The following is a 13,039-nucleotide window of genomic DNA, read 5'->3' as shown; positions in this document are numbered from 1 at the left end:
TTGGTTTCCATACAATAGAGCTCATGGAGTTTTGTAGGTTTCTATGACCCTTAAAATCCGGGACGTTCGTATTTAGTTCAAGTTGCCTGTTGCCTTTCACTGTGGGTTGGTTCCTTGTGTTCTGTAGTTTGGGATTATGAACTCATCTTGGGTTTGTATGTCAGAATCCTGGCAAACATGGGTTGAGGGCGCCTTCCTCCACAACATGTTTTGTTTGCTTCCATAATTTGTCTCAAAGGCCAGGACAAATTTTCTATATTAACGGTTCGGTTTTTGAACTGGGACAGCAATAGGGCAAATTGCAAATTCTGTCTCACGTGGGATGCTGGTCAGGGCAAATCCTCCCCCATCGGAGCCCACAGACATACGGACAAGCTCCCTGTGCCAATGAGATTCTTCGCCAGTCCACCCCTTCCCTGTATGTCCAGGCTTCTGAAATTTCTGAATTTGTGAGTTACTTCATTACCAGCTCTCTGCCTCATGTGCCCAAGGCCTTGCTTCGCACCCTCCTTCAGTCTTCAACAACCCAGGCTTCTGGGTCAACCAAGTTAAACCCACGGTCGGCTCTCGAACTTAATTTTTGGCCCTCAGCTCGGCGTCTCTCGCTGGCGCCTGGAAACTTCCCCGGTTGCCAGCTGAATTATGTATGTAAAAGCACGTAATCTATCATTGGTCATCATTTCTGGCCATTCACAGTGAAAGGGCTTTCACTTTACACAGTCTGTCATGTTGCCAGAAAAGGGAGTCCTAACTTGACACATTTAACATGAAACCTACTTAGGAACTGGTTGAGAGCTAGGAGGAGAGGTCACGAAAGCGCCAGTTTCCAGATCTGAGGGTGGCGGGGGTTGGGGGCTCTGTAACAGTTGCCAGCAAACAAAGGGACAAATGGTAAGTGGTACGGTGCCCGGACTCCTGGTTTAACATACCCTACAGTGACCAAAGGGTAGGATTTAGTGCGGGGGCTCCATAGAGGTCATTCTCTACAGTCTGGTGGCTGTGCCTCCAGGCTCACAATTCTGTTGGATTACCACTGCGGTTGACAAATAAATAAAATTCCTTCTATGCAGCATCGTTGGGAACACAACCCCTAAATGCCCCCGTCCCAGGGACTGTTCCCATGTTGCTCACAGCTGTTGTCTTAAATGATTACATTTATTTACAGACTCGAAAACTCAACGACCAGAGTGAATTCACAGCGATCCCCTCTGTCATGAGGCAGCTCTTGTACAAACAGGTGGCTCTAGAGTGTCCTCACCCTCCCCTCGCTACGGTCGAGGGAGGGGCTTCCCCTCGGTCGCGCTCTCTTCCCGCGGGGGCACCGGATTTCCCACTGAAGGGTGGTGCGCGCGGGGGACACGCGGAGGTTTGTCCTCGCGTTCCCAGACGCGCGGGGACGCGGGAGGGAGGCCCACGGCGGCTGTGCCCGTCAGCCGTGCAGTTTCTCCCGGGTGTGGATCCTGTGGTGGCGGATGAGGTTGGCCTTCTGGGAGAAGGTCTTGCCGCACTCGGAGCACTCGTACGGCTTCTTGCCCATGTGGGTCCTCCTGTGGATGATGAGGCAGGAGTTCTGCGAGAAGGCCTTCCCGCACTCGCCGCACTCGTAGGGCCTCTCGCCCGTGTGGGTCCGCCGGTGCAGGATGAGGTGCGACTTCTGGAAGAAGGCCTTGCCGCACTCGCCGCAGCCGAACGGCTTCTCGCCGGTGTGGATGCGGTGGTGGATGAGGAGGCACGACTTGCGGGAGAAGGCCTTGCCGCACTGGCCGCAGCCGTACGGCTTCTCGCCCGTGTGCGAGCGGTGGTGCTCGACGAGGCGGGACTTGTGCGAGAAGGTCTTGTCGCACTCGGAGCACTTGTAGGGCTTCCCCCCGGCCAGAAGGGCGGCGGGCAGCGATGGGCCGGACCCCGGGGGCGGCGCGGGGCCGCCGGGCGGCTCTTGGCAGCCCAGGCGGCTGGAGAGGCCGGCCTCGGGGGCCGCGGGGGCCGCGGGGCCCGCGTGCAGCCGCGGATCGGCGCGCACGGCCGCCTCGCACGGGAAGGGCTCCCCGCGGCGGGCCCGGCCTCCCGGCCACCCGCACCGCTCACACTGCCGCGGCCGCGCGCCCGGAGCCGGGCCGTCGGGCCCGGAGTAGAGGAACACGTTCCCCTGCCCGTCGCACTCGAAGCGCCTCCTGGCCAGGTAGGCGGTGGGACTACCGTCTCCGTGACGCGTCCGACTCGCGCCACACGAGTCACAGGCGCATCCCTGCCGTTGTGAGGGATCAAGGTCTGCCTTCTGGCGGACGGAGGCCCGGGGCCCTCTCTCCGTCGGTTCCCGGCCGTCCAGGAAGGCGCCGCTCCGCAGCAGTGTGGCTCGGTGCTCCCGTGGTCTGCCTGCGTGACCGTCGACTTGCAAAATTGCTTCTAGGGGCAAAAAAAAATACCATGACCTGAACGGGTTTGTGTTTCCAGAATCGTGCCACAGAATGAAATGGTATCAGGGAGCAGCTGGGTGGCCCAGTGGGTAAAGCATCTGGTTCTTGGTTTCCACTCAGGTTGTGATCTCAGGGGTTGGTGAGTGCAAGCTCCGCATCGGGCTTTGCACTTTTCTGCTTGGGATTCATGTGTTCTCTCTCTCTCTCTGCCTATACCCCCCCCAATAAAATTTTAAAAATAATCTTATTAGTGTTTATTTTTAAGAGCCGAGTACAAGCGGGCAGGGGTGGGGAGAGAGGAAGACATAGAATTTGAAGCAGGCTCCGGGCTCTGAGCAGCCAGCACATAGACTGACATGGGGCTTGAACCTGTGAACCGTGCGATCATGACCTGAGCCGAAGTTGGACACTTAACCGACTAAGCCACCCAGGTGTCCCTAATGTTATTCACTTTGAATTTTATTCTGAGAGAGAGAGAGAACTATGGGAGAGGCAAAAAGAGAGGAAAACAGATCAAAACCAGGCTCGAGGCTGACAGGAGAGAGCCTGCTGCGGGGCTTGAACCCACAAGCTGCAAGATCAGGAACTGAGCCGAAGTTGGATGCTTAACAGACTAAGCCACCCAGGCCCCCCCCCCCAGCAAAAAAATAAAATTATATCCGAAACAGGAGGAAGAATAAATTTCAGACCTAAGTGCCCAGATTCAATCACCACAGTTATAAATCTATAAACATACCCTCATCCATTGGCTTTTGAAAGGAAAAAGTGAGATACGTCCCAGATGTCTGATGGACTTGGCCACAGACCAGCCTCCCCACAGCACCATTCCTCGGGCATGTTGGTATCCACATCACTGTGGCCCCTCCTCTGAGATTCTTAAACGTTAGGTTCTGAATCCTGTGCTTAGATCCTCATTTGGTTTTGTCTTCATTTAGGTTTTTTTCTTTTTTCTTTTTAAGTAGGCTTCACGCCCAGAGGGGAGCCCAACGTGGGGCTTGAACTCATGGCCCTGAGATTAAGACCTGAGCTAATACCAAGAGTTCCATTCTTTGAGCCACCCAAGTGCCCCTTCCCTACATTTTATTTATTATTTTTTTGTGTTTATTTTTGAGAGAGAGAGATAGTGCAAGTGGGGGGAGGGGCAGAGAGAGAGGGAGACACAGAATCTGAAGCAGGTTCCAGGCTCCAACCTGTCAGTACAGAGTCCGATGCGGGGCTTGAACTCCTGAGCCATGAGATCATGACCTGAGTCAAAGTTGGACAGTTAACCCACTGAGTCACCCAGGTGCCCCGGTTCCCTTACATTTTAAATCATCAACTATCCGTGGTTTCACCTCCATGAAACCCACACCCAGTGCAACCACAGAGCTTCTGGGTTTAGAACTGTGGAAATTCCTTGAGCCCCAGTGCTGAATTCCTAAGGGACAGAATCAATGCCTACTAATCTTCCCCATGAGGATTTTCTGGGCTGAGACCCAGGCAGGTGGTATTTCTAAAGCCCCCAGCTGATTTCTGGTGTGCCCTGAACAAAAGCTTGATAAAAGGCCCCTGTCCTGAAAGAAAGAGGGAGTCCGTATCCACCGTGGGATTATACTAGGATGCATGTGGGGGGAGTGCCGTTCATATCCCATTAAGCAAAATGGGGCCATATTTCGTAGTTAGGAAAGAAGAGGAATCTAAAGTCATATAAAAGGGAGCAAGAAAGTTTCTGAGGCATTTCACAGTAAAAGAAAAGACAAAAATGAGTGGCACAAAATAAGTTATTTTAAAATAGGGGGAGGGGCGCCTGGGCGGCTCAGTCAGTTAAGCATCCACCTTCAACTCCGGTCACGATCTCGTAGTTCGTGAGTTTGAGCCCCGCGTCGGGCTCTGTGCTGACAGCTCGGAGCCTGAAGCCTGCTTCGGATTCTATGAATCCCTCTCTCTCTCTCTGCCCCTCCCCCATTCGTGCTCTGTCTCTGTATCTCTCAAAAATAAAAAAATTATTTTTTTTAAAAAAAATTTTTTTTTCAACATTTATTTTTTTTTTGGGGACAGAGAGAGCATGAACGGGGGAGGGGCAGAGAGAGAGGGAGACACAGAATCAGAAACAGGCTCCAGGCTCCGAGCTATCAGCCCAGAGCCTGACGCAGGGCTCGAACCCACGGACCGCGAGATCGTGACCTGGCTGAAGCCAGACGCTTAACCGACTGCGCCACCCAGGCGCCCCAATAAAAAAATTTTTAATAGCGGGAATCTACAAATCCCTGAAAACATGAGAAAGCCTGTTTCATAACCATGGGGTAAGTGTTAAGACTGAAGATTCTAGAGAAAAACTGAGCAAGCAAGGTCTCAGATGGGGACGGCAGGGTGGAATGAAAGAATGAAAGCAGAATATGCCTCTCTCTAAAGGCCAGGGAAAGAGGAGGAATCCTGTCGGGCGGTGGGATGTGTGGAGGTAGCAGGAGTCATGTGGGCATCTCAAGGCCTTGGACCAAATATCCACAGCTACTTGCAAAGATCCAAGGCTTTTGAGAACAATTGCCTGAAACAAACACAGGAGATTTTGCTCTGCAGCCCAGTGTGTGTCCGTTGCCCCCCTCTCACCTGGAAAGCTCCATCTGACGAGTTCTTCCTCCTCCATCCACGGTTCTTGGCCTCGCTCCAACCTGGAGATCACAGCCGGTTTGGTGACCTGACACCCTGTTTGTGAGAACAAGTCACAGGACTTATGCTGAGCCGCCTGGGCCATCCAAGGAAGCAGGGGACACGACGCCCTCTTACATGTCGGCCAGAGAATGGATTATTTCACACAGGAGGTAAATTCACGAATAACGCAAGTGGGATGACAGGAAGGCTTGCAGACAACGGACACCCAAGGCCAAACATTTCAGAGGTTTTACATAACTGAGAAGAGACATTCATCGGGAAATGCAGGAAGCCTTCCTCACCTACTGAGACCAGGTGGCTGTAATTCTCGAGCATCACATCCCGGTACAGCGTCCTCTGAGCGGGGTCCAGATGCTGCCATTCCTTACGGGTGAACCCCACAGCCACGTCTCGGAATGACAACGAGCCCTGGAATGACACGTGCCCGATGAACCTGAAATACTTGGCAGAGTTCTGCGGCCAAGGCTCAGAGGCGAGGGCTCTTAGCGCCTTCGGACTGCCCCACAGTAAGTGATTTAGGGAGCTTGGCATGCCCCTAACTCTGTGCTACATTTCCAGGGACAGAAAAGAAAAGATCCTAAGAAAAGATCTCACTCCTGGATCTGCATTCATTCATCCATCCATTCATTCGGCGTGCAAGCATCTACAGACTATTTGGTATGTTGACGGTATTCCGCCTGGGGCTGCGGGGGGGGGGGGGGGTGGGAGGGGCGGGAAGCAGAACACAGTATTACTCCTGTTCTACAGGCACCTGGAGCCCTGCTGGAGCGAGATGGACAGAAGACTTCCATGTGGTGCGATCACACCTCAGGCTGCAATGGAAGTATATTACAGAAGGAGCAGACACAAAGACAGCAGTCGTGTCAAGGTCCTGACGTCAAGTGAAGCCTCACTGGAGGCTGCCCTGGAGAATGATCTTGAAAGATAAACCGTGTGTCCAAGAGGCACGGCATTAGCGAGGGCAAGGAGTCACGGAAAAATCTGGTAGACACTGCAAATACTTGGGAGCGACAATACAGAATATACTGCATGGATGTGTGTGTGTGTGAGAGAGAGAGAGAGACAGCACATGTGCACAAATGCACAAATCACAGGGCAATGCGGATGCCTGTGATGGTGTTTTAGGGAGGGGAGGGACAAAAGATGAGCGATGTAGAAAAAGGTGGGAAATCACCAGGAGGGAATGAATCAATAAAATTAGGGCACAATTATAAGCAAAGACATGGTCAAAATTAAGGGAGCACCAAGAGGAAAGGGCAGAAAGGATTCCACAAATACAGAACAGGGCTTGGCTCTCCTTCCCCTTGTCCTTCATCTTCTCTCTGGATGAACTAAGGACCAAAACAACAAATTAATTTACACTGAATACTGTAATACTGTGTAAATCATTTTTAACAGAAGTATGGAAGTTAAAAGGCAAAAGTACAACTATAATCACAGATTTATTAATGGAAAAGCAATATAAAAGGAAATAAAATCTGACATAAATATCAAAGTATGAGTGTGTGAGAAAGTATAGAGTTTCCACATACTACTGAAGTTATCAGGTTAGGAGAGACTTCTAGAACTGTAAAAATATTCAATGTAAGCCTCATGGTAGCGACAAAAAAAATCTATAATGCACAAAAATAAAAAGGAAAGAATCAAAACCTATCACTATAAGAAATCCTCAAACCACAATAAAGATAAAAGTAAGAGAAAGGAACAAAAAAAAACTACCAAAGAGAAAACCATTAACCGAGTGGCAATATAAGTCTTTACCTAGCAATAATTACTTTAGACGTAAATGAACTCAACTTCCCTAACAAAAAGGGAACCAACCAACCAACTTCTGTCTACAAGACATTCACTTTAGATTTCAGGACATACAGTAGGTGAAAGCAACAAGGTAAAGATATCCCATGCCGTACAATGGTAATCAGAAGAGAGCTGGTCTGGCAATACTTAAAACAGACAAAACAGCCTTTAAATCACATACTGTCATGAGAGACAAAGTCCTTCTATAACTTCAGAATGGTCCCTTCAACAAGATATAACAGTTTTAAATACATATGCACCCAACATCAAAAGGACCTAAATATATAAAGCACACACTGACCAATCAGAAGGGAGAAACAGCAAGGAAATAACAGTAAGAGACTTATATACCCACTCTCAATAGTCATCCAGACAGAAAATCAGTAAAAACAAAACCTTCAGAAGTGAACAACACTACAGATCAAATAGGCCTTGAAGATATTTACAGAACATTCTACCCACTAGCAACAGAATACTCATTCTTGTCAAGAGCACACACAACATTCTCCAGGGTGGATCATAGGCTAGCTAACAAAACAAGTCTTAACATTAAGAAGACTGAAATCATTCTAAGTATCTTTTCCAATCACAATGAAATGAAACTAGAAATCAACAGAAAAGGGGAAAATTTTTAAATATTGGAAATTAACACATTCTTAAACACTGCTGGGTCACAGAAATCAAAAGGGAAACTATAAAATATCTTAAGACAGATGAAAACACAACAGATTGAAATTTACAGGATACCACAACAGCAGCACTAAGAAGGACGTTTATAGAAACAAACATCTACATTCAAAAAGGAAGGATCTCAAACAACCTAACTTTGCACCTCTAGAAAAAGAAAAGCTAAACCCCAAGTTGGCAGAGGGAAATAATAAAAATTGGAACAGAAATAAATGAAACAGAATAGAAAAACAATAGAAAAAATGAAACTAAGAGCTGGTTTTTTGAAATAAAATTGAAAAACCCTTAGCTAGACTAAGAAAAAAAAAGACTAAATAAAATCAGAAATGAAAGAGGAGACATTATAGCGGATGTCACAGAAATCAAAAGGATAATAGCTATTATAGACAATTCAATGCCAACTCGTTGGACAACCTAGAAGAAATGAACACAATTCTAAAAAAAAAAAAAAAAAAAAAAAAAAAAAGAAAAAAAAACCTGGGGCACCTGGGTGGCTCAGTCGGTTGGGTGTCCGACTTTGGCTCAGGTCATGATCTCACAGCTTGTGAGTTCAAGCCCTGTGTTGGGCCCTGTGCCGACAGCCCAGAGCCTGGAGCCTGCTTGGGATTGTGTCTGCCTCTCTCTCTCTCTCAAGAATAAATAAAACATTTTTAAAAAATTAAAAAATATGGGGCACGTGGGTGGCTCAGTTGGTTAAGTGACCGACTTCAGCTCAGGTCATTATCTCGCAGTTTTTGAGTGTGAGCCCCGTGTGGAGCTCTGTGCTGACAGCTCAGAGCTTGGAGCCTACTTCAGATTCTGTGTCTCCTTCTCTCTCTACCCCGCCCCTGCCCACGCTCTGTGTCTGTCTCTCAATAACAAATAAATGTTAAAGAAAAAAAATTTTTTTAAATACAATAAAATATTAAAAAAACAACCTACCGATACTGAATTGATAGAAAGCCTGAGCACAGCACTAACAAAGAGAATGAAGAAGTCACCAAAAAGCTCCAAATAAAGAAAAGCCCAGGACCTTTATGGGCAAATTCTACTGAAAATTTAAAGATTACTACCAATCCTTCTTAAATACCCCCCCCCCAAAAAAAAAACAGAAAAAGAGGGAATACTTCGAAATTCATTCTACGAGACCAGCATCACCATGATACCAAAACTAAAGACACCACACAGAAAGGAAACTACAGGCCAGGATCCCTGGTAAACGCAGGTGCAAAAATCCTCAAGGTAGTCTTAGCACATCAAACCCAACAGCACATGAGAAGCATCAGACACCACGACCAAGTAAGACTTATCCCTGGGATGCAAGGATGGTTCAACACATGATAATCCATACGAGACACCACGTTAACGGAATAAAGGATAAAAATGACATAATCCGCTCAACAGCTGCACACACACACAAAAAATTTGACAAACTTCAGTGCCCTTTAAAGATTAAAAGCTCACAACAAACCAAGAATGGAAGGAACTTACCTCAACACAATAAAGGCCATTTATGAAAAGCCCACAGCTAACATCATACTCAGTGGTGAAAGCTTTCCCTCTAAAGCTTTCCTTGATCTGGAACAAGGCAAGGAGGCCCATTCTTGCCTCTCCTATTCAACACAGTACTGGAAGTCCGGCCAGAGCAATCCGGCGAGAAAAAGAAATAAAACACATTGGAATCAGGAAGGAAGAAATAAACGTATCTCTGTTCGAAGACGACGTGATCTTACTGAATGCGGGTCTCAACGCGATATGTGCATTCTCGTGCTCCTCGCAGCATGATCCACAGGAGCCAAGAGATGGAAACAACCGAAGTGTCCAGCCGTGGGCGAACGGATCGTGTGGTGGACACACAGCACGGAACATCACTCAGCCAGGAGACAGAAGGGAGTCCCTTCATTTGCGACAAGCAGGTGAACCTGACATATGCTGAGTGAAATATGCCAGCCATGGGAGGAAAAATACCTTGTGAGCCCACTTTTATGAGGATTCTCAAGCGGTCAACTCCTAGAACCGGTGGTTACCAAGGACTGGGAGGGGCAGGGAAAGGGGGAGGCGCTAGTCAGAGGTTCAGTGTTCGTTACGGAAGCAGAGTAAGTTCTGAAGATGCACCGCACGGCATAGTGTCGCAATGAGCCACGTTGCGCTGCACCCTTAGAAATTTGCTAAGAGGGCATATCTTATGTTAAGTGCTCCCACCACAAAAGAAAAAAAAATACAGATATTTTAAAAGGGGGCTGGAGGAAACTTTTGGAGGTGATGGATTAAGTCGGTGGTGGTAGTTTCACAGATGTGCACTTATCTAAACTCCTCTCGAGTTGTGAGCACACAGTTTTGCAGGTCAATCACACCTCAGTAAAGTGGCTTAGATAAAATTTTCTAGTAGTCACATTTAAGAAAAAAAGGAGACAATTTAGATAAGATCTTTTAGCCAAATATATCTAGAGTATTATCATTTCAATATATAATTATTTTAAAATTGCTGATATACTTTTCATTCTTCTTTTTCATACCATATGTTCAAAACCTGGTGGGTATCTTCCACTTACAGTACATCTCAACTCAGACACTATGTTTTCAATTTCACTCTCATGAAATATAGTCCTGTAAAAACATAGTTGTGTTTAATATTTTGATATTTATTTTGAGGGGGGTGGAAGGGCAGAGAGAGAGGGAGACAGAGAATCCCAAGCAGGCTCCACCGTCAGCACAAAGCCAGATGCGGGGCTTAAACTCACAACTCGTGAGATCATGACCTGAGACGAAATCAAGAGCCCGATGCTTAACCGACTAAGCTACCCAGGTGCCCCCATAAAGTTGCGTTTAATGGGAAAGTATTTTCCTCTGATTCCCTTTTCAAATTTAAGTGTGAATGAGAAACTCAGTTCTCCAGCCACACTAGCCACCAGGGTTCAGTATCCACTCGTGGCTGGTGGCTACCATATTGGACAGTGCAAGTCTGTACTGTAGAGGGTACAACTGAATTTCTCTGCCGGGGGTGTGTTTTGGCCAGAGAAAACTACAGTGTGGCTCCATCACTGAGGGCCCAGTTCTAGGTCTGTCTGCATTCACATCCCAACTCCATCACCTAATAGATGCAAGATCCCAGGCAGCTTGCTTAATACCTCCAGCCTGTGTGTGTTCATCTCTAAAATGGGAGAGGGGTTAATAATATCCATCTCACAGGTATTCATGAAATGGCGACATGTTAAGTGCTCAACAGGTGGAGCTTAGACCTTTTATTGTCACTATCTTTGTTGTGGATGACCCTAAGAAGTTCCCGGTGAAGAGTGGTTTCCTACAAAAGAACAAATTTCCCTAGGAGGCACAGAGGAAACCCGGGCCCTGAATATGGGTCTCACAGCTTCGCGTCACGGCCCACGTCTCTCCTCTGAGGCCACGGAGCTGCCATCTTGTTTCGGACCTCTCATACTGGTCCTATTCCCAGATGTTTCTGGTACCAAACATCCAGAAGGTTCAAGCTTTTTAGGCACAGACACTCTCATCAAGACAGGTCCCCAAGCCAGAAACCACGACCCTGTGAATATGTTTTTCTTCCTGGAGTGGAGAGCTGTAATGTTTGTCCACGAGGCCCATCTTCCTCTGGGGCTAGCTCTCTCCCTCCGGCACCCCAAGCTCCTGGGAGCGCCCCACCACCGACACAGCCTCTCAGCCCTAACCGCGAACTAAGCTGGCCCAAATCTTCATCTCTCCCAAAGACTGTGCAAACTGGCTCCACGATACAGAACCTGGTCCCTTTCTATGGCAGACCTCGCAAGAGAGGTGTGGGCCATGCCTATCTCTGGCCACACGGATGCAGTCGGTATGAGAGAAGGAAGTCACAGACAAGGGGCAAGAGAGACTCTGGGAGACGCATGCATTCTTAGGTGTGACTGTCCCTGAGTACCAGGCCAGGTGTGGCCTAGATTTGGGGTTGGCCCTAAACTAGCTCTAGCTGGGTTTCTGGCTCTTGTCACTTGAAGGATTCTGGCCAGCACACTTCACGTTCATGCTCACGGTAGAGAGAGGGGCCGTGTAGGTCCAATTTGAGAATGCAGACAGGCCGGCAGCGAATGACGTCACTGACGTCCAAAGAGAACGATGGCCCAGGGCAAGGGCAGATGCGTGAGGTCCGAGTGGCGAAAAGACGCTCAGACTCCAGGACAAAAGGCCAAGAGCGCGCTGGCCATCTTCCCTCTCCGCCCCCACCAAAGTCTGAAACGGGGCTGTTTGCTCTCCATCTGTGTCAAAAAACTATTACAGAAGATAATTTGAAGAACACGCTACTCGTCTGTTCTTCTGGACAATGCAGGGTTTCATCTGGGTCAGTGTGACAGAACAAGGCAGTTTACGCAGAACGGAGTATTTTGATCCCTGAAACAACCAGCATCACAGATTCTGCACGGCCGTAAGACCCACTGCTTACACCCAACAGAGAGTCCAGACTCGCTGTTGTGTCCACTTCACTGTCATCACTAGACAGGACCCTGCCCGTGACACCTCACACCCCAAGGCCGACCCTGGAACCTTCTTAATACTGGAAACAGCTTTAGTTCTCCTAGGACGTGGACGTGCTTGTCCCAAGCAGACAAAACAAATCCTATGTTAGACGGAACCTTTTTAAAGTGCCGGAAACATCTGGGGCGCCTGTGTGGCTCAGTCGGTTGTGTCCGACTCTTGATTTCGGCTCAGCTCATGATCTCATGGTTCGGAGGTTTGAGCCCCGTGGGGCTAAGTGCTGACAGTGCAGAGCCTGCTTGGCTTGTCTGTCTCTCCCTCTCTCTGCCCTCCCCGATGGCTTTCTCTCTCTCTTAAACAAACATTAAAAAAATTTTTAATAAAAGAAATAAATAAAAGTGCCAGAGGGGCGCCTGGGTGTCTCAGTCAGTTAAGCGTCTGACTTCGGCTCAGGTCAGGATCTCACGGTTCGTGGGTTTGAGCCCCGCGTTGGGCTCTGTGCTGACAGCCCCGAGCCTGCTTCGGATTCTGTGTCTCCCTCTCTCTCTGCCCCTTCCCCACTCACACTCTGTTTCTCTCTCAAAAATAAACATTAAAAAACTATGTATTTTTTTTTAAGTGCCAGAAATGGCAGACACCGGGCACCTCAGAACTGTGGCGGCCTCAGCAGCGCATCCGCCCCGCCCTCCCCGTGGCCTCCATATTCCACTCGCCTTGCGTCCTCAGTGATCTTGGGTCCTGCTTGCAGTATTTTATTGGCTGCATTCTTAGAAGCATCCCTAAGTCCCCGGGAAAGCACAGTGCGGTAGAAAGAAATGCCACACTCACCTGGGACATGGTCCTTCCCTGCTGGGCGGGGGAAAGCAGACACCTGTGTAAGCAGAGATGGGGAGGGGAGGGCAGGGGAGAGGACGTGAGAGGTCAAGCTTGCCCCGGGCCTCTGGATCAACTGCTGCCACCCCCCACCAGGCCTGGGGGAGGACAGGCTCCCCTCCCCCCACGGAGGACATCACATAATGCCCATGCCTTGCAGAGTGATGGGGACCCAACCT

General features: G+C 48.6%; 1 protein-coding gene across 12 annotated transcripts in view; it reads right to left on the bottom strand.

Annotated features, from left to right (window-relative positions):
• Window positions 1–1,136: 1,136 nt before the first annotated feature.
• Window positions 1,137–13,039, bottom strand: part of LOC112859967 (zinc finger protein 169-like) — a 67,744-nt gene continuing 55,841 nt past the window's right edge. For 9 of the 12 annotated variants that reach the window (XM_086692261.1, XM_086692262.1, XM_086692263.1 and 6 more), the window contains 4 exons: window positions 12,816–12,858; window positions 5,345–5,471; window positions 5,001–5,096; window positions 1,137–2,403 (listed from right to left, as the gene is read on the bottom strand). In XM_086692261.1, coding sequence (XP_086548387.1) covers window positions 1,430–2,403; window positions 5,001–5,096; window positions 5,345–5,471; window positions 12,816–12,858 — 1,240 coding nt within the window. In that variant the 3' untranslated portion in view covers window positions 1,137–1,429. Of the gene's footprint in view, window positions 2,404–5,000; window positions 5,097–5,344; window positions 5,739–9,017; window positions 9,155–12,815; window positions 12,859–13,039 lie in introns of those variants that run through there. The other 3 variants (XM_086692257.1, XM_086692268.1, XM_086692256.1) reach the window with 3 other exon arrangements.

The sequence above is a fragment of the Puma concolor genome, chromosome E3 (genome assembly GCF_028749965.1).
Source record: "Puma concolor isolate L17-30 chromosome E3, mPumCon1.1.hap2, whole genome shotgun sequence".
Lineage (NCBI taxonomy): Eukaryota > Metazoa > Chordata > Mammalia > Carnivora > Felidae > Puma > Puma concolor.
The sequence above is the reverse complement of the archived record's forward strand: the minus strand, read 5'-3'. Positions and strand labels throughout refer to the sequence as shown.